At 44.4% G+C, this 25498-nt stretch overlaps 1 protein-coding gene across 1 annotated transcript in view; it reads left to right on the top strand.

Annotated features, from left to right (window-relative positions):
• Window positions 1–23407, top strand: part of JCAD (junctional cadherin 5 associated) — a 51925-nt gene extending 28518 nt beyond the window's left edge. Inside the window, exons 2-4 of the mRNA XM_057374180.1 lie at window positions 5740–6101; window positions 12408–16063; window positions 20045–23407. Coding sequence (XP_057230163.1) covers window positions 5800–6101; window positions 12408–16063; window positions 20045–20079 — 3993 coding nt within the window. The 5' untranslated portion in view covers window positions 5740–5799 and the 3' untranslated portion in view covers window positions 20080–23407. The remainder of the gene's footprint in view (window positions 1–5739; window positions 6102–12407; window positions 16064–20044) is intronic.
• Window positions 23408–25498: the final 2091 nt, after the last annotated feature.

Here is a 25498-nt window from a genome sequence, read left to right as displayed (position 1 = left end):
GAGTGTGTGTCTSCAAGTCCATGGATGTGGTGCTGGTTGTTACCATAGCAGAGGGCAGGGGCACGGCATTCTGGAGTGGCTGCATGCACAGAATCATGCTGGTTACAGTCCCATCTGACTTTATTGTCCCTGAAAAGATGAAATTRGCAAGGTAAAAGCCTTGTTTAATGTGCTTTTGATAGGCTGTTTTATATGCACACATGCAAAAAAGAGTGAGAAAACAGGAGCAATTATAATGTCCAAAGCCTTAGATATTCTCCTGGGATGTAGCTCAGRGTTATATTTAGACAGAGCAAGTAGCACCATCTAGTATAAAACAACCATAAGAACCTGTTTTCCATTGCTGTAGTCTGTCAGGCTTTTATCACTTGATCTGAGACTTTCAGGTTGTGTCTCTCTCTCAGGCTAAGTTTATTTTAATGTTGTCAGCTAAATTAATTCAACCATTTCCAAGAAAAACTAGGGGGGAGGAGAGAAGGAATGTTGTTTTGCCCACATTAGAAAGGGGAAAGCAAATAAATCCCCCAGCTTTTTGATTGAGAGATGTGGTGCCATATTCAGGAGCAGGGTCTATGGTGACAAGGCTTGGAGGAATCTGCGCGTGTTCTTGGCAGACTCATCTCTTTTTTGAGCTATTCCATCTTCTGAAGACTTTTGTTCCCCATCTGTCTGCACTCCCCAGCCCCTGGTGCTGAGCAGSCGTCTTGTGACCCAGTCCCGTGCTCATGCCCTGACTGCTCCAAGGGATGTGCCAGCAGAGCATGGCTGTGTAACCCCAGCCCAGGGCTCTGCTGCCAGAGTGGGATMATCCCTGTAATAAGAGCACCTGCTTCTTCCAGCTATAGGTGAGATGGGATCTCAAATCTGGGAGCAGAAAGCGGGCACAGAGGTCCTTCTGCTGGAAGTGTAGACAGGACAGGTGTTCATCAGGAGGGGAAGGAAGAAATTGGGGTGACAGATGCAAGCTGAGGACTGGCCAGCAAAAGCTGTGGGCACAGGAGGAAGGACAGGCTGACTACCAGTGGTGGGTTGTGTGGGAAGAGTGGCTGAACTAGCGAGACAGGAGACAGGAGGGCAAGGAAGGGATGCTGGAGGACTGTGGCAAAAAGGATTGGTGAGTGTGGGAAGAGGGAAATGAAGGCACTGGGTTACATGGTGGTGAGGAGTTAACTGGGGTGGGGGGCAGTAAGGCTTCCTGGACAAAAGTGTTGGTGTTGGATTAGACGGGCAGAGGAATGGAGGAAAGCACAATACACAAATTACTGTGACCAGTTTTTTTGTCTCATCCCATGTCTTCGTTGTGTGGACAGCTATTTGCCACACTTGGGTTGGTGTGCAGAGGCCCCAGGTTCTTGCAGCGGTTGCTTTGAATGTACCTAATTCACTTTTAAAGCTAAGTCCTTCAAAAAATCAGGTTGTAAGCACTTCAGACTGGGTACCTAGAGTGGAGAGGGTTGTTTTCACTTTAGTCTGTCTGCATAAATACTTTTGTCTGGCACATGTCTGATATGAATTGGGAATAATGTCACCCAGACATGAGTGAAGATAAGCTAATTTAATGTGTGACCCATCTAGATAATATGCTTTGTAATTCAGATGCCTGTTAGTAACTGTGTCTTCAGAGCAGTATTTGAATAGGTGCTGTAGAAACAGCCCAAGAAGAACTAGCATCACCCACCCTGCACATCAAGTGAGGCAGGAGTCCTGCAGAATTCAGTAGCCTCAAGTCATGTAATTACAGACGGCAGCAAATTGTGTGTCCATGCAGGGTGCCTTGATTTTGGCAATTCTTGATGTTGTGTGCTTCATTTTGCAGTATGAATCATGTTCCTTCRATGTTTTCTTTTCTTGAAAGCTGTACAAAATCATTTACATTATTGTTACAAATAGTTCTGCAGAGGTGAGCCGGGCAAATTATGCTCGAGAAGGACTGCATGGGTTGTATTCAGCCAGTTGAAGAGTTGCCACCTTYCCCTTTATTTCAAATAGCAGAGGGCAGGAGAGATGTTACAGAGGGCAGCCAGGGCTACTTCTGGTCTCCCATCCATCATGTGCCTGCTGTGCCAGGACGCTCTCTGGAACTTGGGCTGAAGGAAGGAGCTTGCTAAGGGGCTGCTTAGAACACCATGAAGAGAGGATTCAATGCCATGCACGTAATTTCAGAGCATGGAGGTAAGACCTGCTTCTGCACAGCTGCAAGTGTTGGCCTTCATCATCATACATAGTACTGGTCATCATACAGGTGTCAGTGGTATCCCCCTCCCCCAAAGTAATAAGGCTTGGGAACCCCTGCCACTGCAAAAAACTATAGACAAAGGCAGATCATAAATAGAAAACAGTGTGTTTCCCCCACTGAGAATGAGTTCCAGGAGCAGCTCAGAGGAAACCAGCGCCAAATTTCTTCAGGGTGTTTTTCAGGAGTGCTTTGGGCTTTTCTGCTGCAGTGGTGAGTTTCRTGCTCATGGACGGAGCACCCCAAGGTGAGTGCTCTGATGACATTTCCATCTGGTGGTCCCATTGTGTCCMGCTTACCCAGGCTGTGGGTGTCCATTGTGTCAGTCTACATAGGGGCTGATGCTGATTTCCGCCGTTCACGCTGCTTTCTTTGCATCTAAGAGTGCTGTTGAGAAGTTTCCAGAGAAAATCTTGGCCCCTGTTTCCAACCTAATGCAGAGCTGTACCGGCTGCCGGGGACAAGTCGGAAACGCTGGCAAGATAGCAGGCATCCTCAGGAAGCAAACCCTATCAGAAAGCACTGATGTCATTGGCAAACGAAACAAATGAGGGCTGGAAAAACAAACTGCTTTGCAGCRTTGTTGATCTTCCCTCAAATTAGAAGCTCTGCACAGCCTTTACTCTGTGGTCCAGTCTGACAGATTATTTACATGACAATGGTTTTGTTACTCCTGCCAATCCAATTCCTTTGATTTTATTTTTTAGGTTTATTTRTCTAAGGGAGGGTGGGGTGAGTGTCCCAGAACTCTATCCAGATTTRGAAAGCTGGCCAGTATCCTTGCAGATGATGGGTGCTGACATGGTTGATGTCCTGCAAGCTTTAATCAGGCGCAACCTCCATCTTCCCTCTCCTTGATCAGGGGCACTGCAGGAGATGCTGCTTCCCCATGACTTCTGCACAGCCTTTTGAGGCTGACAATGTCCTGACAATGTCCCAGCTAATGGCCACCTGCCACCACTGCTGCTGGCTCCTTGGAGCTTGTGCCACGAGCATGGAGYAGGCTTCTCCTCCTTGGTTGTTCCCACTGCGGTGTAGTGATGGGCATAGCGATAGCATCCTCCTCCCAGGAGGGCCTCCCCAYCACACCAGGCTGTTTCCCCTTCTACGCATGGTGAGTTTGCAGGCAGGAGGAGATGCTCAGACCAGTTCATCATGGCACATTTTTTCCTGTTGCTCCTCACCACTGATGCCAGAAGAAGGATCASAGTAAGCCCCATGGGCTGGAGGTTTCTCACCCCCTCACCTTTGCCTCTCTGATGGTTGCAGTGGGCGGCAGAGAGGGGGTTAAGCTCTGCTCTAAGCCAGCCCGATAATAGCAGGAAAAGCACATTTCTTCCTTGCACCTGTGAGYGCTTCGATGGGCTTTCTGCTGTTTATGGCAGTCACATTGGATCTTTCTCTTGTTAGAAGCTGAACAGCTCTAGCAGCCAGCTGTTCCCTTTGCTCTGCTCATACCTGGCTCCTTGCACAGTCCGGGCAGGGGGTAGATGGAAAATCAGCTTTTTAGGTCAGCATTCAAAAATAACCCACAAAGCCTTCCCTTTTTTCCATGARGGAAGGGTCCCACTCCTCCCCTGCTTTATGCCTGCTTCTACTTACTGCTGTCTCACCTACTCAGAGCTCTAACTGGGAATTTGGAGTTCTGTTCTAGCAAGGGCTAATATGTTCAGCACAGAGTGTATTTCTCTGTTTTTAAAGGGTGTGTAGCGTTACGTGTGTGAAAAGGGAAGAGATTCATTAAGCTCTAGGGACAAACCGGTTTAGGTRTTCAGCAGGCTCTCAGGCTGGAAAGCCACTTCTGCAGTGTTCCAGGTTAAATTGTGGTCCTGCATAAAAATTGTGCCTGTTTTTCAGTACTGTGAGCTCTCSTCAGGCGAGTGCTGTGGCCGCTGTGGGCAGTGCAGCGCAGAGGCAGCTGGAGGGTCCCTGCATGCCCGGGAGCTGCACACCAGGCTGGCCCAGAGCAGCTGGCCAGACCGGCTCCGCAGCTGGCACAGCATCCAGGAGACAAGGCGGGACTGCAAATGGATGGGGCGCTGGATAGGCAAAAAGTGGCCAGGATATACAGTGCTGCAGCACAGAAACGGGTTTATATAGTAAGCCAACCCATCCACTTCTGTGTATATGTAACCTGAGAGATTTAGTACTAATAAAAGTGCAGCAGCCATCTCAATAGTTGTTCCATTTCAAGTTAATCCTTGTGAATTGTAGTGAACAGACTTCTCCCTTTATTTGTGCCTAAGAAGAGCATTAGAGACCAGTGTATACAATGCACTTGTTTGTCTCCTTTTAAGCAGCTGCCAGTGCTGGGCTCATGATCCACAGGTGGAKCTGCTACTACTAAGGATATGCAATACCCACTAGGCATGTCAAATGAACTCTTCATGCAGGAAAAATCATCTTGTGTTTTATATTTTTCAAAATAAATCTAATTTTGAGTGTGTTTTACCTCTTTAACTACTGTTTAATTTTTTTTTTCTGGTAACACAATTCAAACAGAGAGGAATATATCAGAATGGGTCCATTGTTTGTACAACCTACAGAACAGAACATTACCTTCCACTCATTTTAAAACTCTGGAAGAATGGGTGTTCTGTAATTGCTATAATAAGCTGTGAGAATGCTATAGACAATAGAAATTGTTTACAGCCAGCTAATTCAGTTTGCTGGATCTTTGGTCTAGTCAGTGCAAAACTGAAGTCTGTCACTGGGGAAGGAAAATCCTGACCATCCTGTGTCTTGTAAATCCTTGAGACACAATACATATAGGCATCACGTGTTGTTTCCAGTCATGTTACATAGTGGAAGTGTGCTGTAAAAACAGCATACTTGAAATTTAGATTTTGTGTTATTCTAGCTCAGGATTGCAGCGACCAATGCAAGGAGAAAAGAAAGTAATCTGTAAAAAGGGCTGTTTAGCTGAGGTATTGCATGATATAACCTGGGTTTCTCTTGTGGTTGCATAATTCATTTTTGTTCTTATGCATATTTTGTCCTTGTTCATGTAAACATTTTTTTTTAATTGGAATATGCAGAGCTGTAGGCAGAGACTTACTGCTCTGTAATCCACCCCCTCGTCCTGCACCAACTAAAAACATAATAGAGGGCACACATCTCAATGACTGGAGAAAAACATTTTCTAAGGAAATGCCTGCTCAAGTTGTGGCCTTAACTCCAGTGCAAAGTTGTTTTTTTTTCCCTGAGATCACATTAGTGAAATCTGAAAGCTGAAATCACCAGTGACTTGTTGAGTGAAAGGGACTGAGTCAGCAGCAGCAGCACAGCATCTGCTGCTTGGCTGAGTGCAGGGAGGTGTATTGTCTRGGGAAGGTCAGCACATGATTCATCAGCATCTGCATGCACTTTGCTTCATCTATTTTATTAAGAGGGTGGAAAACTGAACAGCCTTTGAGACTTCTAGCTTCAGTAGCCTATTGGCTGATCAAAGATATCTTTCCTTGTCTAAAGCGGTCTTCTGCTTGTTTTTTGGTTTTGTTTTGTAGTGATGGGTCCAGCTGGAAAGAGCTTTCTGATGGCACAGCTGTGAATGAAACCAGCACAACATGTTCAGTGTYGAAGACCTCCTGATTTCTCATGGATACAAATTGTCAAAAAATYCCCCTGTTTCATATGAGAACAGGTATGATGGATACCGGCGTGAAATCACAGGGAGCAGATCTGCTCAGAGAACAACACTGAAYGGGATTGAAGCAGAGTCCAGAGCTGGGGCCTACAGCAAGAAACCTCTGGTGAAAAGCAGCTCGAGCAGCACTGAAAGCAGCTATGGGAGCCAAGGGAGGCAAGCGGGTCCTGGTTACCACCATGACCTTCAGGGTTTGTCCACTTTTCATACTTCAGAAGGGGGGTAAGTTTCAGCATCATGCCATGGCTTTGCTTTCTCTTTCTTTTGGTCTTGACGGGTAACTAATCACAACTCTAACCCTTAACACCATCTTCCTGTAATCCTTTCCTGCTCCCATCCTAGTAACCATTTCCGTTCACTGGATGCCCACATCCAGTGACACAGCCATTCACCGTCTGCTAGAGAAAGGCCTTTGGGAATACTGGGATAATGGGAAATGGCTGAGTGTGGGAAAATTTGTTTTAMTAATGTGGTCTGATGGACTTAGGAAAGCTCAGTCCTAGCACATGGGGAAAAAAAAGGAGCAAAAGGTCTTCCTTTTCTTCAGYTTCATAAAACTGGACCAAGCCTCTGCTATGCACACACCCCAGTTTTGGCTGCGGATTCAGCCACGTGCAGCTCTTGRTGGATGTTCCTACAAGTACTGAGGACTTGCTTGTTTTCCTAAGGCCGCTCTTGTGGAGTAAGCATGAGGAGGTGCCTGTGCAYTTCTTTTCTCAAACAACTCCAAGCCAGTGAAGTTTCTGTTGACACTCCATAAAACGTGCTTGTACAACCGTGGCTTGCTCAACACCGAGTACGTGCACACCGGGGCCGGGGCCGGCTGGGCAGGAAGAGCTGTGTGTACACACCACACTCGGCCATTGTTCTGCAGCTATTTGAGTGCTGCAGATGAACAAAGGAAAGGGGCTCGAGCAGGACTGGAAGCCAGCCCAAACATGACKATGGTTTACAAGGAAAAGACCCTTCCTCCTGCCGAGTGGGCTTGAAACTGAAAGCAGGGCAAAACACGGTCGCCTTGGGAGCTTTTCCTCTTACAAAGACCTTCAGTAACATGTGGCAAAGCCATGTGTCCCCTCACTGCTGCACTCGTCTGCTCTTTCCCTTTGCATCTCTTCCCCTTACAAGTCTGTTTGCCTGGAGCAGGAATGGCTGCTGGTTGCCAGCTAGGATAATGGGCAGGAAGAGATGAGCCCTCTAAAGCAGTCATAGGGCAGCAAGTCCTGGTGAAGGTCTCCAGGTGAAACCATTCTAGAGAAGGAAGGAAAGAACACAGATTTAAAGATAATTGGAAGGATACTTCTGGTGTGTTTTGGATGAAGTGAACTGGACGACAAAAAAAGATACTGAGAGATCCTGAAAAAGAATGAAATGGAAAAAGATTTTGAGGCAGGGCAAGACAGCGTGCAGTGGTGGCAGGGAAGCTGGTGCTGAGTTCACAGTGTGGAGAAATACTGGAGTGAAGAAGATAGAGCTGTGCAAGGCTGGAATCTACCACGGCACTGCTACTCCTCCACTCTGTTAGAGCCTGTGTGCACACACAGGGKTTTGGGAAGGCTGCTGCCTCCCTGCTTCCCTCTCCTCCAGGTGCATCTCAGGGGCTCACACAACTGCCCCACATCTTGGATATGGCAGAGATATCTGTAATCGTTGGCCTTGCTTAAATACAAAATAATGGTCTCTGATAGTTTAAACATCTCTTGCTAAATACAAGGGGTTGGACCTGCCAGTCTACAGCATAATTAAATATTATATCCTCGTTTATAAAAGTGGCTGTTCCACATAAAATAGGGAACACAACCCTGGAAATGGCTGTCACAYTTTCATAAAAATAGAARTATTTTKTTGCTATTATTATTACAGCAAACTCTGATTGCCAGTGAGCCTACTGGGAACTCTCACAAGGCACTAGCAGCTGAGAAAACCTTTGTATCATCTCTTCCTTAGTATGCCTGGGAGTGTGGAGTRCCTCCAGTGTGGAGTGTGACACAGYCATGGCCCAGCTGCTCCAGGAAGGGAGGAAGGAGCATTCCGGCCGGATCTGGGGAAGCTGCAGCTGCAGCACTGCAGCACCTGTGTGTCAGTTCCTGAGCCCCAGGTGACAGTCCCCCTCCAGATMCGCTCCAAGTCACAAGGCTGCCGTGTTGTGTGAGCTGCTCTAAAACTGAAGAGACCTGTGATGGCCCAGTTTGGAGAGCTCGGGCCATGGTGAGCTCCACCAGACATTTTGATATTCTGCCTGGTTTCTGGACTGCTAWGGGAAATTGGCTTCTGGTTCCCAGGCTGGAAAGTACTGCACACTGCAGAGACCTGGCGACAATTTGGGCCCAAAGAGGAGATGACCACCCAGCAAGATACTCTCTGGGCATCGCAGGCTTCCTGCCACCATTTCCTGGTGCTGCTCTCCCAGTCAGCACAGAGAGGAGAGGCCTGAACAGGCAGTGTGTGTCCTTCACAGATGGTGGCAGCTCCACAGCTCAGGGCACGGCTCAGGCTCCTCGTCCAGGGAACTGTCTACAACATACTCTTGTTTACCCCACAGATGCAGAAGAGCTAATCACCTCCCCTACACCATGGAAGTGGGTGATATTGCCAGCTTCATGGTTGCCTTTGCAGGGTTCAGGGTGTTTTGTGACAACTGTTTGCTGTTGTCTCTGCTTATTAAGGTTGTTCTGCTAATCAGACCTTGCTGAGGAGGAGAGAGGGGAGCCACCCCTCCTGCTGCKTGTGAGGGGAGAGTGATGCCCTGGTTGAATGGGGAAATGTTGTTTGGCTCGGTCCCGTTGTTCTTGAGGCAAAGTGTGAGGGAGCAGATGGTGGGAGGGCTGTCCTGGCTGTGCTTGTTCTGAGCATTCGGAGACTACACAGTAAAGATTTAGAAGAGTAGGCAAGTCAAAGAAAATGGGAAAGCTGACTGTATGGGTATAGATGAGAGGATGAGAGTTCTCTCTTCACAGGAGATCTCCCTCCTGATTCTCTTCTTAGGGAGAGAAGAGGTGCTTTGTTTAGCTGTTTGTGTGGGAGGAACTATGTTAGTAGCTAGGAAATTTAGTGATAAATAGATAACACCATTAATGAGATCACCTACTGGAACAATTAGAGAAGTATCCTGGTATTTTCCAATGCTGGGTCTCAGAAGACTGTATGTGAGGATGGGATCCCAGAGTAGAACAGGAGCAGAACAGCCCTCTGAAAATTTTTCCACCTTGCTGACTTTTTTAGCAGTGCTCTTTGTAGGGCACAAAGTCTGTGCCAGTGCCTGAAGCTCATGCAGGGTGAGCTACTGAGTGCYCAAAACCTACTTGCATGCTGGCAGCCAGCAACAGGGACAGACACTCCCTGCATAGCCCTGCAGTGGCCTCATTCTGCACGGTTTRGACTTCAGTGCCTGTGCCACACTCCTTCACTTTTGGCCCCATTAGCTGCATCACATGAGGTCCTGCTGGTCCAGTGTCATCCTAGGGCAAATGGGCAGCTTCAACCCACTGCTCTGAGCAAGACAGCTCAGTGAAATGTGACCATGTAACCAGTGCAGGGTGGACTGATGTCCTAATTTCTCATAAAAGCCTAAAATTCACAGAAAGCTAGAATAGTTTTGGGGGTTTTAATTTATATAGAATCAATTCAAAGCACTTTATGACAGCAAATGTGATACTCATTAGAAGCAGGCCTGTTAGAAAMGAGTTCATAATGTTAAAATCCATCTCCTTGGTCCCTTGGGACCACTCTACCCCTGGAACATAAATCTCCACCATTGGTCCCATGGGACTGCTCCATCCTTGGCACCTCTCTGAACTGTGAGGCACTTAGAAGCTGCTGTGTCTGGATGTGCATTTCTTTGTGCATCAGTACCAGCATATGGTGGAGAGACACAAAATTGTGGAGTGGCACAATCAGATGAGCTCTGCAGTGAGGGGTTGTGAGGCCTTCTCTTGGTGATATGTCATGGGCACAAAAGACTGCACCATGACTGGCACTCACCATTCAGAGATCTAGTATTGCTGAGGCTGTAGTGAAGTATTTTGAACTCTGAGTGGGTCTTGGAGCTTTCCCTTCCACCATTCATTGACTGCAAGACCCAGAAGTGCCACATGTGCTGGAAGGAGGCACTCTCTGCTGYAGTTGTGGCCACAAGCAGCATGCTTGTGCTGTGCTGCTCCACTGCCTCTGGCCTGCCTGCCATGCCTCCACTGCAGGTGGTGCAGGAGCTGCTCTCCATCACAGACAGCAGAGGAGACTTCAGGGTGGAGCTATACTGGAGGGTCCTTGGAGCATGCTCTTCCCATTGCACAGTGCAGTGTCACCTTCTTCAGAGGTTTGCAGGTCCCTGATAGAGGCTGGATGTGTAACCACTTCCAGTGCCTTAGYCTGGACCTAGAGAGACTGATACTGTCTGTCCTGAGAGTAGATCTTAGAAAGGATCAGGTTAAAAAGTGCCCAAAATGCTTCATTTTAAATGCCTTTTTTTACACTCACGTTACAAGGATGACATAGTACAGGTTGCATGGTGGTTTGGACCATACTCTGAAGTTCATTACTGGAGCCTTTAGAAATAAATTTAATCTTTTAAACAGCTTTCAATAAATGGAGAAGCAAGCTTTCTGTTTATAAAAATTTGGGTTTACTTTGTGGGGTTTTTTTTAATGGCAAATTAAGCTTTGCAATGACGTCACTGGAAATTTAAAAATCAGGATTTTTAGATGCTTTTCTAAGAGTTGCTACCACTTAAGCAGGAATCATTTCAAAGAAGTCTGATGGCCTGTGCTGAGCAAGATGTCAAACTAAATAATTGTAATGGTCTCTTCTGATCTTGGGAACYACGACTGTACTTCCTGCAATTTCTGTAGACCCTTTTACAATGATGGATAAAATCAATCAGAAAGAGCAGCCTGTCCATTCCCTCCTCACTCTTTGTGGACCCTGTTTCTCATCTCATTTTGTAAACACAGATACAAATGGTGCCACAGCAGTATGGGGCTGCAATGAAAGGCAGAAGAGAACATTTGTTCAGCTGTATGTTTCTATATAGAAATGTTGGTTGTTTCTGCAATCAGATTCTGATATAGGAGGTGTCCTGTTATATCTCACTGATTAGTGAAGATGTCTGTTCCCTGCTTGGGGTTCAACAATTGAACTGTATTTCATGCTTCGAAGACAGAACATTTTGTTCAGAAGTTCAATCTTAATCCAATTGAATTAATATGAACAAGATGCTCCTTACCCCAGTCTGCTTTTTAAACTTTTGGACTCATAGGATGAAGTTAATGTACATAAAAGAAAATTGCTGTGAATTTGAATGGCTTAATTTTCATTCTGAGTTTTGACTTGTATTATGTCTTCACAAACTCCTATTTAAATAGATCATTGTTTTTAGTAAAAAAAAGAGCCAGATGACACTGTTTATATACCTTGGGGTGGAGGGAAGAGAAATAAATTCTTGGGTTCTATCTACATACTTGCCCTATTTCTGTCAATTTTGATTTTTCTTTCCAGTCTTATGTTGGTGGCAGCCACATAGTGTAAAGGCACTTATATTGTTGGACACCTTAGGTACAAGAATAGCAGAATGCAATTCAAGTAGAAAATTAATTATTTATAAAGAAGGGTACCAATATTTTCTGCAGAAATGTATAAAACAGTTTATACTCTATTCAGAACAAAGAACTTATTCTGTTCATGTAAACATGTGTTCTGAATTTCTAATCTGCAATAAAATGTCTAATGTAATTCATATTTCACTGATAGATTATTTTATTTAAGAATTTTATACTTCTTTTGAAGTATTTTCCATTTTAAATATTGGTTACATCTTATTCAGAACTGTGTTGATATATCACCRTTGTTGTGACATGTGTCATTTAATCCAAAGCACCCTGGAGAAATTTGTTCCCTCAGAAAGATGAACAAGAATCAATTCTGGAACTGACATGTTTAATTTCAGCACTTATACTTGGATGCAAATCATGTTTCTTACAGAATATATTTTATGAAATCTTACAAAACAGCCATCTACCTGTTCTTCCTATCTCTGCTTCTTGGAAGCCTATTAAACTTGAATACCGCGTTAGTCTCCTTGACATCTATAGATTTTGATTTAGCAAGGTGCAGAAGTAATTCAAGTTAGTCACTTCTGGTTTTAGAATGGCATCTTAGAATCAGAGACTATCCTGGGTTGGAARGGACCTTCAAGATCATCTAGTTCCAAGCCCCCTGCTGTGAGCAGGGAATTTTCTAGTGTCCATTAAGGAGGGCTGTGCATATTTGCACAGCAAGTTACTGTGCATTTGTCTCTCTTTCTAACATCTTTGCATAGCTAACAACATGTCAAAAGAGCTTCTGTCCCTTTCTTTACCCATATTAATGACTGACTTTTAAATCCTCTCATTTAAATTAGTCATCATCTCGTTGCAAATAGGTTTCACAAACCCCATTGACATAACTCATCATTTGACCTCCTAACRGCCTTACCCATGCGAGAAAGAGCAGGCACCTGTGCGCATTCCCTCTGACACTGTGGTTTTTTTTCAGGGTTTATGACAGGCCTCATTTAGCATGGTCTTCCCAGCCCAAGCCTGATAAAGATCTCGCCTACTGGAGAAGACGAGGACAGGACTTCAGTGTGCTATTGGGCTATTCCCAAAAGGCCAGCGTGGAGATGAAAGGCCTGGCTGCAGCCCCAGGGGCACCCCRGCACCCCAAGGAGAACCAGCTGAAGGTGGGGACAGGTGCAGGGTATGTCAGAAGAAGCGGATTGCAGGAAAGCTGCGAAGTGCCCAGTGACCGCAAATGGCAAAGTGTGGGTGTGGAAAGCTGGAACCAGCCAAAAAAGGTAGGGAGGCAAATGTCTGAGGGTGACAGGGAGAAGCTGCTTCAAGAGCTGTATTCTCTGACCCTGGGAGACAATGGACTCAGCACCCACAGCAGGGGGAAATCACAGTCATTGCCAAGGGTCCTTTCGCCTGAGAGCATGAGGTGCGTGGAAATGCCCTCCCTGACCAATAGTAACAACTCTCTCAAYGTCACTAAAACCCCCTCCTATCCCCCAAACAGGCTGAGTGTGGAACCAGCCAAGCACCACGGAACAGGAGGCCATTTCCTTCCCCTGGTGAAGCCCAAGTATGGGAGACCTCTCAAACCTCCCTCCTACGACCTGCAGCGGCAGACTAGGGCACCTGCAGAAACTGTGGGTTTCCAGGAACACTACAAGAAAGAGGAAMCTGTCTCCTACTCAGCCAAAGTTAATGAGCCAAGGCAAGATGCTGGCATTCCAGACTCTGGTTTGGAGCCCCCAGTGTATGTACCTCCTCCTTCTTACAAATCCCCACCTCACCAACACGTGACCCCACGTTCCCCCAGTCAAGTGCCTAATAGTGACACGTGCGCCAGCAGTGATCCACAGGGTCCTGCAGAGCAGGTTGTCCCCTGCCAGCGACCAGCCATGAATACTTTTGAAGTGGGGGGTGACCCTTGCAAAGACAACCATTTTCCTCATGGGAAGCAAAGCCATGCAAGGCGCCCTGCTGACCACCTGCGTTCCRTTCAGTATATTCCCTTTGATGATCCTCGGATACGACATATTAAAATTGCACCACTGGAAGGTCTGCAGGGCAACTCTAAAAACACTGAAAATGCATGTAGTCCCAGTTCTGGTGCTTTGCAGSAGAGAAACCTTGAAGTACAGTACAACAGTGCCTTTGTGGATGCATCAAACTTGTCCAGTTCTGCAAAGGGAGAAAGAACTTCCGACAGYTCCACCCATAGCAACAGATGGTTGGCACCATCCATCCGAGATCAGGAAAACTGTGCCTTGCTGGACCAAAGAGACAATTGTAGTGCAACTAATCACAGCCCCCGTAACGAAGCCAGCACAGAGTACACGAAAGRCAAACTTTCTGTAAGGAATTCACATATGGACAACACCTGTGAGACTGTTACAAAAGTGAAAAAGTTTGAACCTGGAACTGGGATGCAGAGCAAAAAGAGTTCAAAGAAAAAAATGAATGAAACTATATTTTGTTTGGTCTCCATCCCAGTTAAATCAGAATCCAATCTGCCAGATACAGATAGGAACAACAACATAACTCAGAGCCCTGATAAGAATGGGTTTGATAACAATGGGGCTTTGCAAGAACAAAGTCTCTTAAGTATGTCTTCAACAGACTTGGAGTTACAAGCGCTTACAGGAAGCATGACCAATAAAAATGAGTTACAAAAACAAGAGCTGTGGAGACCAGAAGAGTTCAAACAAATGAATGACCTCAGATTTATTCAGCCTACAAAACACAGAGAGCTCAAATATTCTGGCTCCTGGCCAGGTGATCAGTACAAAGACCAGCAGACACAGACCAGTTTCTCTGAAGAACCTGAGAGCCCACAATTTTTCCATGGTACAAAGCCTGGGCAGCCCAATAGTAGTGAAGTGCTATCTCCAAAAYTCCCGGGATGTACAGCATCCACAATGGGGGCAAAACAGACAGGGTCACCTTCTGATGAGAGAGGCTGCAGGCAGAGTGGTTACGGTATGAAGGGTCAGACACACCTTAGCCAGTCTAGCAACAGTGCATTTTCCAGGACGGCCACCTCAGTCCTTCAGGCTCCCTCCCCAAAAGCCCCCCAGAGCCAGCCTGTGCCTGTCCAAGAGAGGGAAAATGGCCTTCTTTCCAAGGGAGATGTAGTTAAGGGAGAACCAAGCTCTCCCTGCAACAGTAAAGAGCTTTTTGGGCAGTTCCTGTTGAAACCTGTAAGTCGCCGTCCCTGGGATGCAATAAGTGAGCTAGAAAGTTTTAACAAGGAGCTGCAAGGGCAGGAGGAGAGCACAAGTAGTGAAGAAGATTTGGAAAGTGCTGCAGCTCCTCTGCAGGCAGGTGCCTTTATGCAGGGGAGAGAGTCCAGAAATGAGAAATCAAGCCAGAAGCCAAAACATGGTGCGAAATCAGAAATGGTTGTGCCAGAGGTGCCTATATTTAGGTCAGGAAGGGTTAAAAGTAAGTCTGAAAGTTGGAGCATGGGGACAGAGCATTTTGGTGAGCCAAGATACGTTGGCTCTCAAGGCTCCTCAAAGCCAGGAGAGAGCAGTGAAGGAGTCAGGCCACCAGATGGAAGTCTGATAACAGAAATGGGGATGGGGGAAGCCAAGAGCAGAACAAGCAAGCGGCCAGCTCATGTGGGACCTGTCAAAAGAGTTTTGTCCAGTAGCCCGAGTAGTTCATGTCACAGTAATCCTTTCAATAACCCTGTCTTGCAGGAGATGAGCGAAGACCAAAATTATTTAGACTTTGTTAAACTGAGCAAATGTGCAACTCCCACAAATGAAAGGGCATTAGAGAGAGGGTCAGCAGTACGCTTGTCACTGACAAAGAGGAACCAAAGGTGCTCTGAGCCAGATTTGAGGGCAGTGGGACTTGATGTGGCCGAAGAACTTGGTGCTAACAACTCTGATCACTCTTCAGATGCAAATGCAGTGGAAATCCCTGTGAATGAGTCATTGCAGGCAAGAGCTGCAAGAATTTTGGGTATAGATATAGCAGTGGAGTCTCTCCTTCCAGATGACCATGTTGGGCCGCACCCAGGCACTAACCTTGCAAATGGTGCTCAGGACTTTCAGTCATCATCAGTGGGGAGCACAGTAAGTAACAAAGAAGGAAAAAAAGAGGATTCTTATGAAGGCAGGCGGAAGTGTGGCTGGACAGAGAGCGCTCTCTTTGTCAGAGCCGGAGGACGATCTTTAGACCCTGATGAATGCCAGGCCACTCACCAGGAAGCCAGCACTAAAACACTGGTTRCTGAGCAAGTTCTTGAACAACCTGTGAGTCCCAGCCAAGGTGAAGACCAAAACTTGGTTTGCAAGTCAGCTGTGTATCAGCATTCAGAGAAGAGAGTGAGGAGCACCTCGAAAGTGATAGAGACACTCCAAGGCAAGCTCACATCTCCACCCAGCCGCACTGCCATGGATCGCTTGGTGCGAATGAAAGAAGTTGACTCTGTGTCACGGATGAGACGTCTGAGCATTAAGAGTGCAGACTCGGGAGAGGAGGTGGATGATGAGAAGCTGTCAAAGGTACCAGAGGAGAGAGGAAGCAAACTGGCAAGCTCAGGGGCTGTTTCCAAGCGTGTTATCTCTCTCAGTGAAAATGGATGTTTAGGTGGAATGGACAAGAAGAAGATTGACAGAGATTTTTCTTTAGGTAAGACTCTATTATGGGAGATCCAGATGGGTACTCGTTCCTTACGTAATGGGCATGATCAGTTTGCTTATGCCCACGTAATGCTGCTCAAATAGTAACAGGCTGTAGGTGGTACTCTCCTCATCTGGGAGCCACCCACTTTGCTCTCCTTGTGGAAAAGATGAGTGTTCTGTGATCCCATTTTAGGAATAGTTACTGAAAAATTCACTTGTGATACGGAAACTCATTCACAGAGACTGGAGTGCTCCCTAAGGTCTTATCTCTGTCTAATTGTTTTAGTGAAGGGCCGGGCTAAAACAGTGGAGTTCAGAGACACTCACTCTAATGCCAGTGTTTGGGAACATGTGGTAATTTAATCATAGCTGTTCCCTGAATGCCAGTTGTTTTCCCTCTCTAATACTTAAGTAGACATATACTATATCATAGTTCAGAAGAAACTAAAAATAAAAATCTGATGTTCTTCTATGAAGCCTCTGGGAAATTGCTGCATCTAGGGGCCTGGAAAATTCTCTCTCTCTCATGAATATTTGCCAGATCAGATGTTGAGAATAACTGTTAACCCCAGGACAAATGGAAAGTTGACTTTTTTGGTGAACCCTTTTTTTTGTTTTCCTATTTTTTGGTGCTCCTGATCTCTCTAAAACATACAAACTTGTGTAGTCCATATGCAYCCCCAAAGTAACATAAGCTGTTCCCTCTTTAAAACAGTTTTCATACAGCATTTTGTTGAACAACTGAAAATCACTGTGTAAAGGGATAAATCTCCCAGGCTACCTGCTTAGTCCATTAAATAAATTGGAGTGAGCAAACATACAGTGTCAATGTTGTTTAATTAGTATTAATCTCCTCCTTCCTTTTTCCATCCTCTCTGTTACAGTTGACACTTTACGTTGAAATCTGCACAGGTTATTAATTTAATCTCATTGATAAAATTCTGCTCATAGTTTTCCAGTACAGTGGGACTGAAATTAAATGAAGTATACTTTAAACTGGATTTATGTATTTGCATCTGAAAATAAGCTTGTATGAGTTCTAAGTGTTGACTCCTGCAGTCTTGCAGCCTTTTTCTCCATGTCTTTTTCTGTATCCCACATCTCTGTCTCTTTCTGCTCTGAACTGTGTTTCTCCAGACCAGATTTTTCAAACAGACTAATTCAGCTTTCTTGTACCCATCAGGTCTAGCATGCCCCACATGCATTTCATATGCTTTCCTCCCTTGGGGTTTCTGCTGGAGTGAAGAAAATAACTGTTGTGGTGACATGACTTCAGGGATGTATCAAAACAGATTGTGTGYGTTTTATTGGAGAGTTATTCTGCAGTAAATTAGGTCTAAATTTATCTCTCTTGCTGACAATGCCAGGCTTGTATTCTGCACTGTGTTCCCATTGCAGCAGTTCTCTCACAGCCATAACAACCCTCCCCATGTTTGGATGGCATGAATGTCCCTTCCTGCTGCGTGTGTCCAGCACTGCAGGGTGACACACGTGGGGTGGGCAGGTGGCTCCTCCACTGGCCTCTTCCCATCCAAAGAGACCCCGATTTGTTGGTGGCCCCAAAAGCTTCACCTTACCTTAATAGGGCAGGACTGAAGATTCATGTGTGCAGAAAGGCCTGATGTGTCTTCCTCTGCTGAGTCTCACTCCAATTTCCAGACTAGCTCATTGGTACCATTGAAAGCCCAAATGAGAAWTAATCCTGGAAAACACTGTATTTGTTGCTTGTAAAGAGCAAATATTCCATTGCATTCTATTTGGAGCTAGGCAGRGTGATGTTAGTCTTATAATTGGAGACTAGGCCTGTCACAGAGGCTGCAGTCCTTAGCAGAAACAGGCTTTCACATGCATAATGTACCTTGGCAGATGAACAGTCATCTTGGAGTAAGAGCCCTGCCAAAACTCAGTGCAAGAAGCTCATCTTACTATGCAAATWCTGCCATTAGGAGAACATCTCCAAGTGTTCCCAAATGCATTGGATGTCTTTTCTCCTCTGCTGTTTGAAGACATGAGKCTGCTAATCTAGCTTTGTTTCTGTAGAGAGCATTTCAAATGAGCTTAACCAAATGTTGAATAAACATTTCTGTATCAGTGCTCRAACTCCAATGGCTGTCCCCCTCAAAAGGGTGACCTAGCCTGTCAGTCTGGCACGTTTGTRTCTTTGGTTTAGGTGCTCAGGGCATGGGTAAGTTTTCAGGGAATATACTGAGCCATGCAGAGGCTCCCTGTCTTGTGGCCTGATTTTCTTCCTTTTTCCCCACCCCTGTCTTGCCACTCCCTGTAACAATGAGCATCTGAAATTTTGTGGGGAATTGTGTTAATGTGAACGTATCGGCCCTTAGGAAAACCAGTAAATTTTCTGGTTTCTGAAATATAAATCCTTTTTTATTCTTAGGTCAGCCTGACACAGAAAAGTTCAGAGTTTCATGTTCTAACAGTTTAGATGGCAAAATATTTACATTMAAAAAAATATTACTGCTTTAGAGGCATCTTCACACACCATCAGTGCATTAAGCTTAGAAATTTGCAGCATTATCCTGGAGCGCACTAGCCCTCAAAAACTTTTTTTCCTGTTGATTTTTTCTGTATTCATGTGGTGTCTGTTTGGAAATACCAGAAAAGGCTTAGCAGAAATCATAGGTGCTGCTGGCACCGACTCCTTTCTTGGCTGGCCTAGCAGCTTGAGGAAGGTGGGCAAGAGAAGTGATAAAGAATTCTGCACCACGAATCCACCCACAGGGGCCAAATCCAGAAGTCCTTTCTTAGCCAGTTCCCCCTTGACATGAGTCTGAATGCTGAAGATGGACACTTGCACACAGGAACAAAAATTTCCCTGAAGCATTTTTATGCTTTTTATGTTTGAATGAAGGCATTCACTCACATCAACATGAAAGTCCTGAGGACGAACGTTTTACTCCAAAGTGTGATATTTATGTGTGGAACTATTTCCATGCTCAGCTGTTTAAATGCGAGTGCTGTGGGAGTACAGCCCACGGGAGGGACGTTTAAGGTTAGCACAGATACTCAGGTTGCGTAAGAGCAGCAGCAGCACGCGGCAGCGCGGCTGCAGTGCCGGTTTGGCCGGGCCCCTCTGCGCCYGCAGACTCCTCCCTTGGTAGCCCTGGCTCCTACACACCATGGCCGTGCACCCCAAGGGCAACTCAGGTGTCTGCGTAATAGCACTGGGCAGGCAGACCTCACAAGGCAAAGCCTTTTCATTGCAATCTTTTCCCAGAATGATGAGGGTGAAGGGAAAAGCTCATGTCTGCTTATTTCATGGCCAGTATTGGGAGAAATCCAATTAAAAAATCTGATAGAAGAGTGTCCTCAGGGATTTGGGAAAAGGAAAACAAACTTGTGGTATGTCCTGTGAACTGGCAGGAGGGAGGCTGGAAATGAACAACAGTGTTAGTAAGCCAGTCCAGTGCTTTAGTGAATAAGGCTAAAACGTGAGCTGCAGTTTTGCAGASTGAAGTGAGACAGATTAACCATAGTGATGACACGCAGCTGCGCTTTCCTGTTTTCTGTTGAATTAATCTGAAATGAAGGATTTGCAATCAAATGAAAAGACCATGATCACTGCATGGCATAATCACTTCTTCACCCAGCCTTACACACCCTGCTAGGATTCTTAAAGCCTTTACTCATCCTTAGTGTTCAGTACAAGGGGGAGCAAACCTCATGTCTTTTTCTTCATGTCAAAGCATCTGAAAACTGGTAGTCATCACTTAGCATTCAGTGTGCTTGTTCCTACCTACCTAAGGCCTTCCCAAATTCTATCCCCATGCATTTGATCAGAGTTGTTCCCAAATTACACTGGTATAAATTTGGGTCAGGAATGTGATACATACCTTTAATGCGGAAAGTCCATTAGCAGCTTCTCTTTTTTTAAATAAAAACTAGGGGGAAAATGTCATTTCCAAAGCTAGCAATATTGACTGGATTTCGCAATACATTATTAATACTGTTTTCTTGGGTTTTTTTCCAGATACGTATGACCCCACCAAAGTTGAAAAGGTGTGAGATTAACGAAGAGGAAAATAGAGATATTTCTGCTCTACTAAGAATGTTTCACTGATTTTTTTTTTTTCCTAGGTGCTTTTTGTTTGGTTTTTGTTCTTTAATATTTGGAAATTGTCTCCATTTGTGGTGTTCATGGTGTACTGATAATGCCTTTACCACTGCCACTAGGAATTAGCTMTTCATGTCTGAAACTGTTGCGGAGACCAGAGTAAAATCTGACTTCTACATTGGAACCATCTGGCTTTGTAGCATTTAAGACAATACCTACCATTGGCAAAGAGTTTTTGTCTGAACCCTATTTCAGTCTTCAGCAGGGATGATGAAATGCATCAAGTGAGGTGTTACATTAGTGTAAATGTAAACGTGGGAGATTAGTGAAATGATTTTTAAAAGAATGTGAATCTATAAGCTAAACTTCTAAGTATCTACATTCTAAACTTTGTTTAACTTAGGGGATTTTTGGCCATAAATAGAAAGTGCTGCTGCACTGTATGGGGAAGGAATGTGAAAGAATGGTAGAAAAGACTGATTGTGAAATTATCTCTGACTTCCAGAGYTTGACTTTACTTGGATTACTTACTCGCCACCTAGAAAAAAGAATAACGAAACCCAAAAGCTTCTAAGAGATGGAAGACTTTTGTAGTACAGTGTACAGAACATGTAATTATAGTAGCTGGCAACTGTGTTTCAAACCAATGCAAAGTATACCACTGGCTGTTTTGCACTCAGTATTACCTATTTTTGTTTTGCTGTTTAGAAATCCTTTATATGAAAGAATAGTAGCTGGTTTAAAATAGCCCATTTTAACAAAGTAACTATATTTCTTGTTACAGAATACTATCTATTTTTCTACGATGTAAACAATTGCTAACAAGTGGCAAGTATAAAGAAGTATTATTATAATWATTATTATAATTATATTTTAAGAAGACTTATTCCTCTGAGTGAAGGTGCCCCAAGCAGATTTCACTTGTRTATCTTAATGCACACCGTATTGCCACTTACTCAGTAGTGCTACCTTATTTTGTTCTGAAAAAAAAAGCCATCTATCTATGTATGTATGTACTACAGGGTTAATTTCTATTTTTTCCCACTCAACCCTTGGATCATTCTTCTTGGAACCACTTTCTGCAACACATGGAGAACTCTCCAGGCTGGTGTCACTGCCATTCCATTCCACGGATGATGATTACCAAAAAGTGGGTTTGGATCTTTGTCCCAGTGTTGCCAAGTGGCTCAGATAAAATATCTGCTTCCTTTCTTATACTTTGTTCCCTTTTATAGATTATGAGTTTGGATTAGGCCAGTGCACAAAAATAAGCAAAACTGGGTTCTTCCCCGAAGTCACCAGGTGTCRCTGGGGAGAAGTTCAGGTGTCTTTTTGACGGCATTTAAATACATGGCTTTAAATATATTTTATCTGCACACACAAATGCATGAATTACAGAAWTTATAATAAAGCCTATGCATTCTGCCCTTTGATCATGAATTAGCCTGCTTAGATTCTGTGTCTTAAAAGCCTTTATGTCCATTTCTGTATGTTTTTTGTAAGTACCTGTGTACTAACATTCTTCTGATGACTTGTTCATGTACTTCACCAGTCTATTCTATTGGCCTTTTCTGGGTTTTAACATAATTTTATTTTTTAAAATCTTGTAATTTCTTGAAGTATTTTTTCCTAAGTCTGTAATTTGAAAAGAACAATCAGGAAAAACACTCATCCTGTGTTTTGGCAGCAAGAATTTCTTGTCTGTAACACATGATTCTGTTACATATGGACTATTTAAAGCTTGCTTGAAAAGAAAATGTGGTGTATAATTTATTTTATTAACTCTTGAGCATGCTGTGTAGCAATACTTACTGACAAACTGTTCCYACCACTCTTACTATATCCATCTCTCTTCGTCACCATCTAGGATATCTGGGGACTGGTAAATAGCTACAAAACATGTTTTTCCCCATTGTACCCCCCACCTGAATCCTGCCCATAAAACCAGTTCTCACCTTCCCACTTATCAGTAAAGTTGAGATGCTTAACAATTARTTGAAAGTTTTAATTTATCCTTGATTGCTGAACTGTAAATTGTCCCATGTAAGCTTTCCTGTTACCTTCGGTTTATGTCTCCATGGAACAAAAGTTTTCTGTGTATTTTATTTTCTTCTGATAGGAATAAGTTAATTGATTCAGCAATGTATCTGTTTCATCAGTCATGTCAAGTAATTACTTTTCCAAGGAACATAAACATCCAAGATCTTAAAAAAAAAAGAAAATTAAAAACTGAGGCAACAATATTGCAGGGAAGGTTTTGTTGGCCAAGAATAAGAAATTAAAATCTAAAAAGTAGGTAGGCTTTGCTTTGCTTTGTACCTGACTGATCAATGGATGAAGGAGCAGAGTTAGTACTCTTTTAGAAATGGTGTATATAACAACACCGATAGTTTCATTTGATACTATGATACAGACAACTGAGAAATCCATACGGTACAGTTTTCTGAACAGTTGTGCCTCAGTGTTTCTACAGTGTCTGTGCCATGAGTCAGCTGTTGGAAGGGACTGGATGGTACCGTACCTGAACCACCTTTCCAGAAAGCTTTTGCCAGTTTGCAAACAGTCAACAGAAAGTCCCTTTTACACCAGACATGGTTAAAAAGCAGTACATGGTGACTGCCAGTGCCTGTCTCAATGGGTACATGAAACCGTCTTGGCACCAGCTGTTACTGGTAATGGAAACAGCAGGAGCTCAGAGCTGAGCGGGTATAGAGGTGGAGGACGGGGCAGGCTGCTTCCAGTGCCTCCTGCAATGTAAGCACTGTGAAAAGTGAGGAACTCTGCCTTTATTCTAGAGGGAAGAGTAGAGCTAGAACCTCAGAAATTACATTTTTACAAGCTGCCGTGTTTCCAGCTTGTGTTGMTGCTGTGCTGTTACAGCTGGGGAAGCTGAGGTCGGGGAAAGATACTGGTTTCATGAGCATTCTCAGAAATTCTTGCCAAAGAAACCCAAACCTGAGTGACTCACACATTTGAAAAAWTGTTTAATGGGAACACTCCTCAGGACCTGGATGGCTAAACAGGACCTACTATCTCCTTCCCTTTACCCTGCTGAAATCCAGAAGGGACGGTCACAGCCTGAAGGGTTGATGCCAGTAACAGCCACTGGTGGCAGAGAGATAAAAACGAACGCGACGTTCCCGGCTCYTATCTCTTCCTATCTGAGGAAGAGAAGCCACCCGTGAACTCCGGGGCTGCTGAACTACCCGAGTCCTGCGGACAGGGCAGGACGGGCCCTCCCGGTGTGGCAGAGGCAGAGCAGAGCCAGGGGAGCCAGGGGAGCGGAGCGGGGGCGGGCGGGCTTGCCCGGGGGCGGCGCATCTGGGGAGGACAGCGCGCTCCCTCCTGCGGTTCCCGAGCGCCAGAGGAAAGTTGGTTTCCCTGAAGAGCCGCTGTTTGCGGTCCATGGCCCATCCTCCTTGCTAAAGTCGTCTGGAAATAGACAAAGTGCGATCTGAGCAGAGCTCTTCAGTGTTTGAAATCCCACCGCCACTACAGCTAAAGGAGAGGATGGGAAGGCAAAAGAGGGAAATTCCTCTGAATGACTTGGGGCCTCTGGTGACAGAAATGCCCAGTGATACGATGCACCTGACCAAGCATCACTCGTCAGATACTAACTAAAGAAGCCTTCCCCAGACATAAGAAGGGCTGTTGCATTTCATACCACAGGCTTGTCTTTATTGCAAACACCAGCATCATGTAATCAAAACCGTCAAACTTCCTTGACTTAGCTCCTGATGTGGGGAGCAAGTCTTTGTATTGAAACATCCAATGACACTGGGAAAACAGGAAGGACAGAATATGCTCTAAAGTGGTAAAGTCACAGAATTAGTMTCTCACCTTAGAAAATAACCAGTCCCATCAAGCTTATTTACAGATAAATATTGGAATTTTGTAAAATATTTCTGTTTAATATATCAAATCAATGGAAATATTTAGGGACAACATTCTGTTGCCTTTGCCACATAGAAAGACAGCTGACAGACAGCTGTTTGACTTTCTCTTTGGGTTAAAATGTTGGTACCTTCTTCACTGACCCCTTTCAAAGGAGAAAAAACAGTGAACAATTGGGAGAAAAGTAGAAATCGAATATTCTTACATTTTAAATGACAAAAGTTCATGCAATTGCTAAGTGGGTCCTTTTGTCCAGATTCAAAATCTGATAGAGGCAAGTATATGTGAGAAATGAATCTTTACTTGGCAGGAGCTTTCAGCTCAAAGAAGATAGACAAAACAGTGCTAAAAAGAATGGAAAGAACTGACAGCTTGTCAGACTTTTGAATATTTTGTGTAAAGCTGTCTTTTTGGAAGATTTTGGTATTTTCTTGGTTGAGGATCAAACAATCCCTTAATTTCCCTCCACTGGCAATAAGCCACAGTCCTAATTTACTGGACTGAGTTTTAGTTACAAGTGRGGTCTACAAAATTTAAACTTCTACCCTTCTGCATAATCCAAATAAAGGTTAAAACTGAAGATTTCATGAGAGGAAGCCTGTATAATTTAATTCATTAGAAAAGTTGGAAAATTGTGATTTCTTATTCAAATTTGCATGAAAATATTCAATGTACCTCTTCTGTGGACTAAATGAAACCTATTCACCATCAATTGTATTTTTAAAGTAAAAAAAAAAATTCAAACAGAGAAAAAGAGATATCCTGATACCAATAGCAAAGCCCAAAACCACAGTGCTACTTCCCACCCATGCTGAAAAATATGTTTGCAATATGGCTTGCAGAGCAGCACAGCAGGGAGAGGGTGAAGGGAACTTAAATCAGAGCTGACCGACACATGGCTGAGATTAGAAATAGTATTCTCCAGGGGCCTGCTACTTCCAAACCTGGTGTCATGACTGGCCTGTTACAGCATCAGATATAGAAGCAGTGTTTACTTTAAATAATTTCTTTCCACATCCACCCTGTCTCAGATCAGCACAGATTGTAGTTCACTCATTTCCGGGTTATGTTTTGTTTGTTTGCTACCTGCAGTGTGTTCTGCCTGTGTGCAAGAGTTGATTGCTCCTTTACTGCCTGGCAACCAGCCATCTGCACTGGCCAAACATACACGGTCAGAGCATTTTCCACTCCATGTCAGTGTTTTCCCCTCCCTTTGCAGAAGGTGATATGGCACTGGGATAGTTTACTTTGGCTCTGTTGCAGTAAAGAATGGCATGTTCTGTATCTGTGCTGATAGGACTTCAAGAGAGCTAAGTTATCAAATTAATACAATTTTTTCCCCCAGGCAAAAATGTAGGTTGCTCATGGCTAGAATGTGCAGCTCTGTCTTTTGTCACTGTCTCACAAGCAGGTTAGACCTTACTATCACACTCACATGTATTGCTGTGTAGAAGCAGTGGATTCATCYCAGTACTT

This window comes from Malurus melanocephalus, unplaced genomic scaffold, assembly GCF_030028575.1.
Source record: "Malurus melanocephalus ecotype Western Australia unplaced genomic scaffold, MMel_1.1 scaffold_218, whole genome shotgun sequence".
In the NCBI taxonomy this organism is placed as follows: Eukaryota; Metazoa; Chordata; class Aves; order Passeriformes; family Maluridae; genus Malurus; species Malurus melanocephalus.
This window is presented reverse-complemented; position numbering and strand designations above follow the sequence as displayed.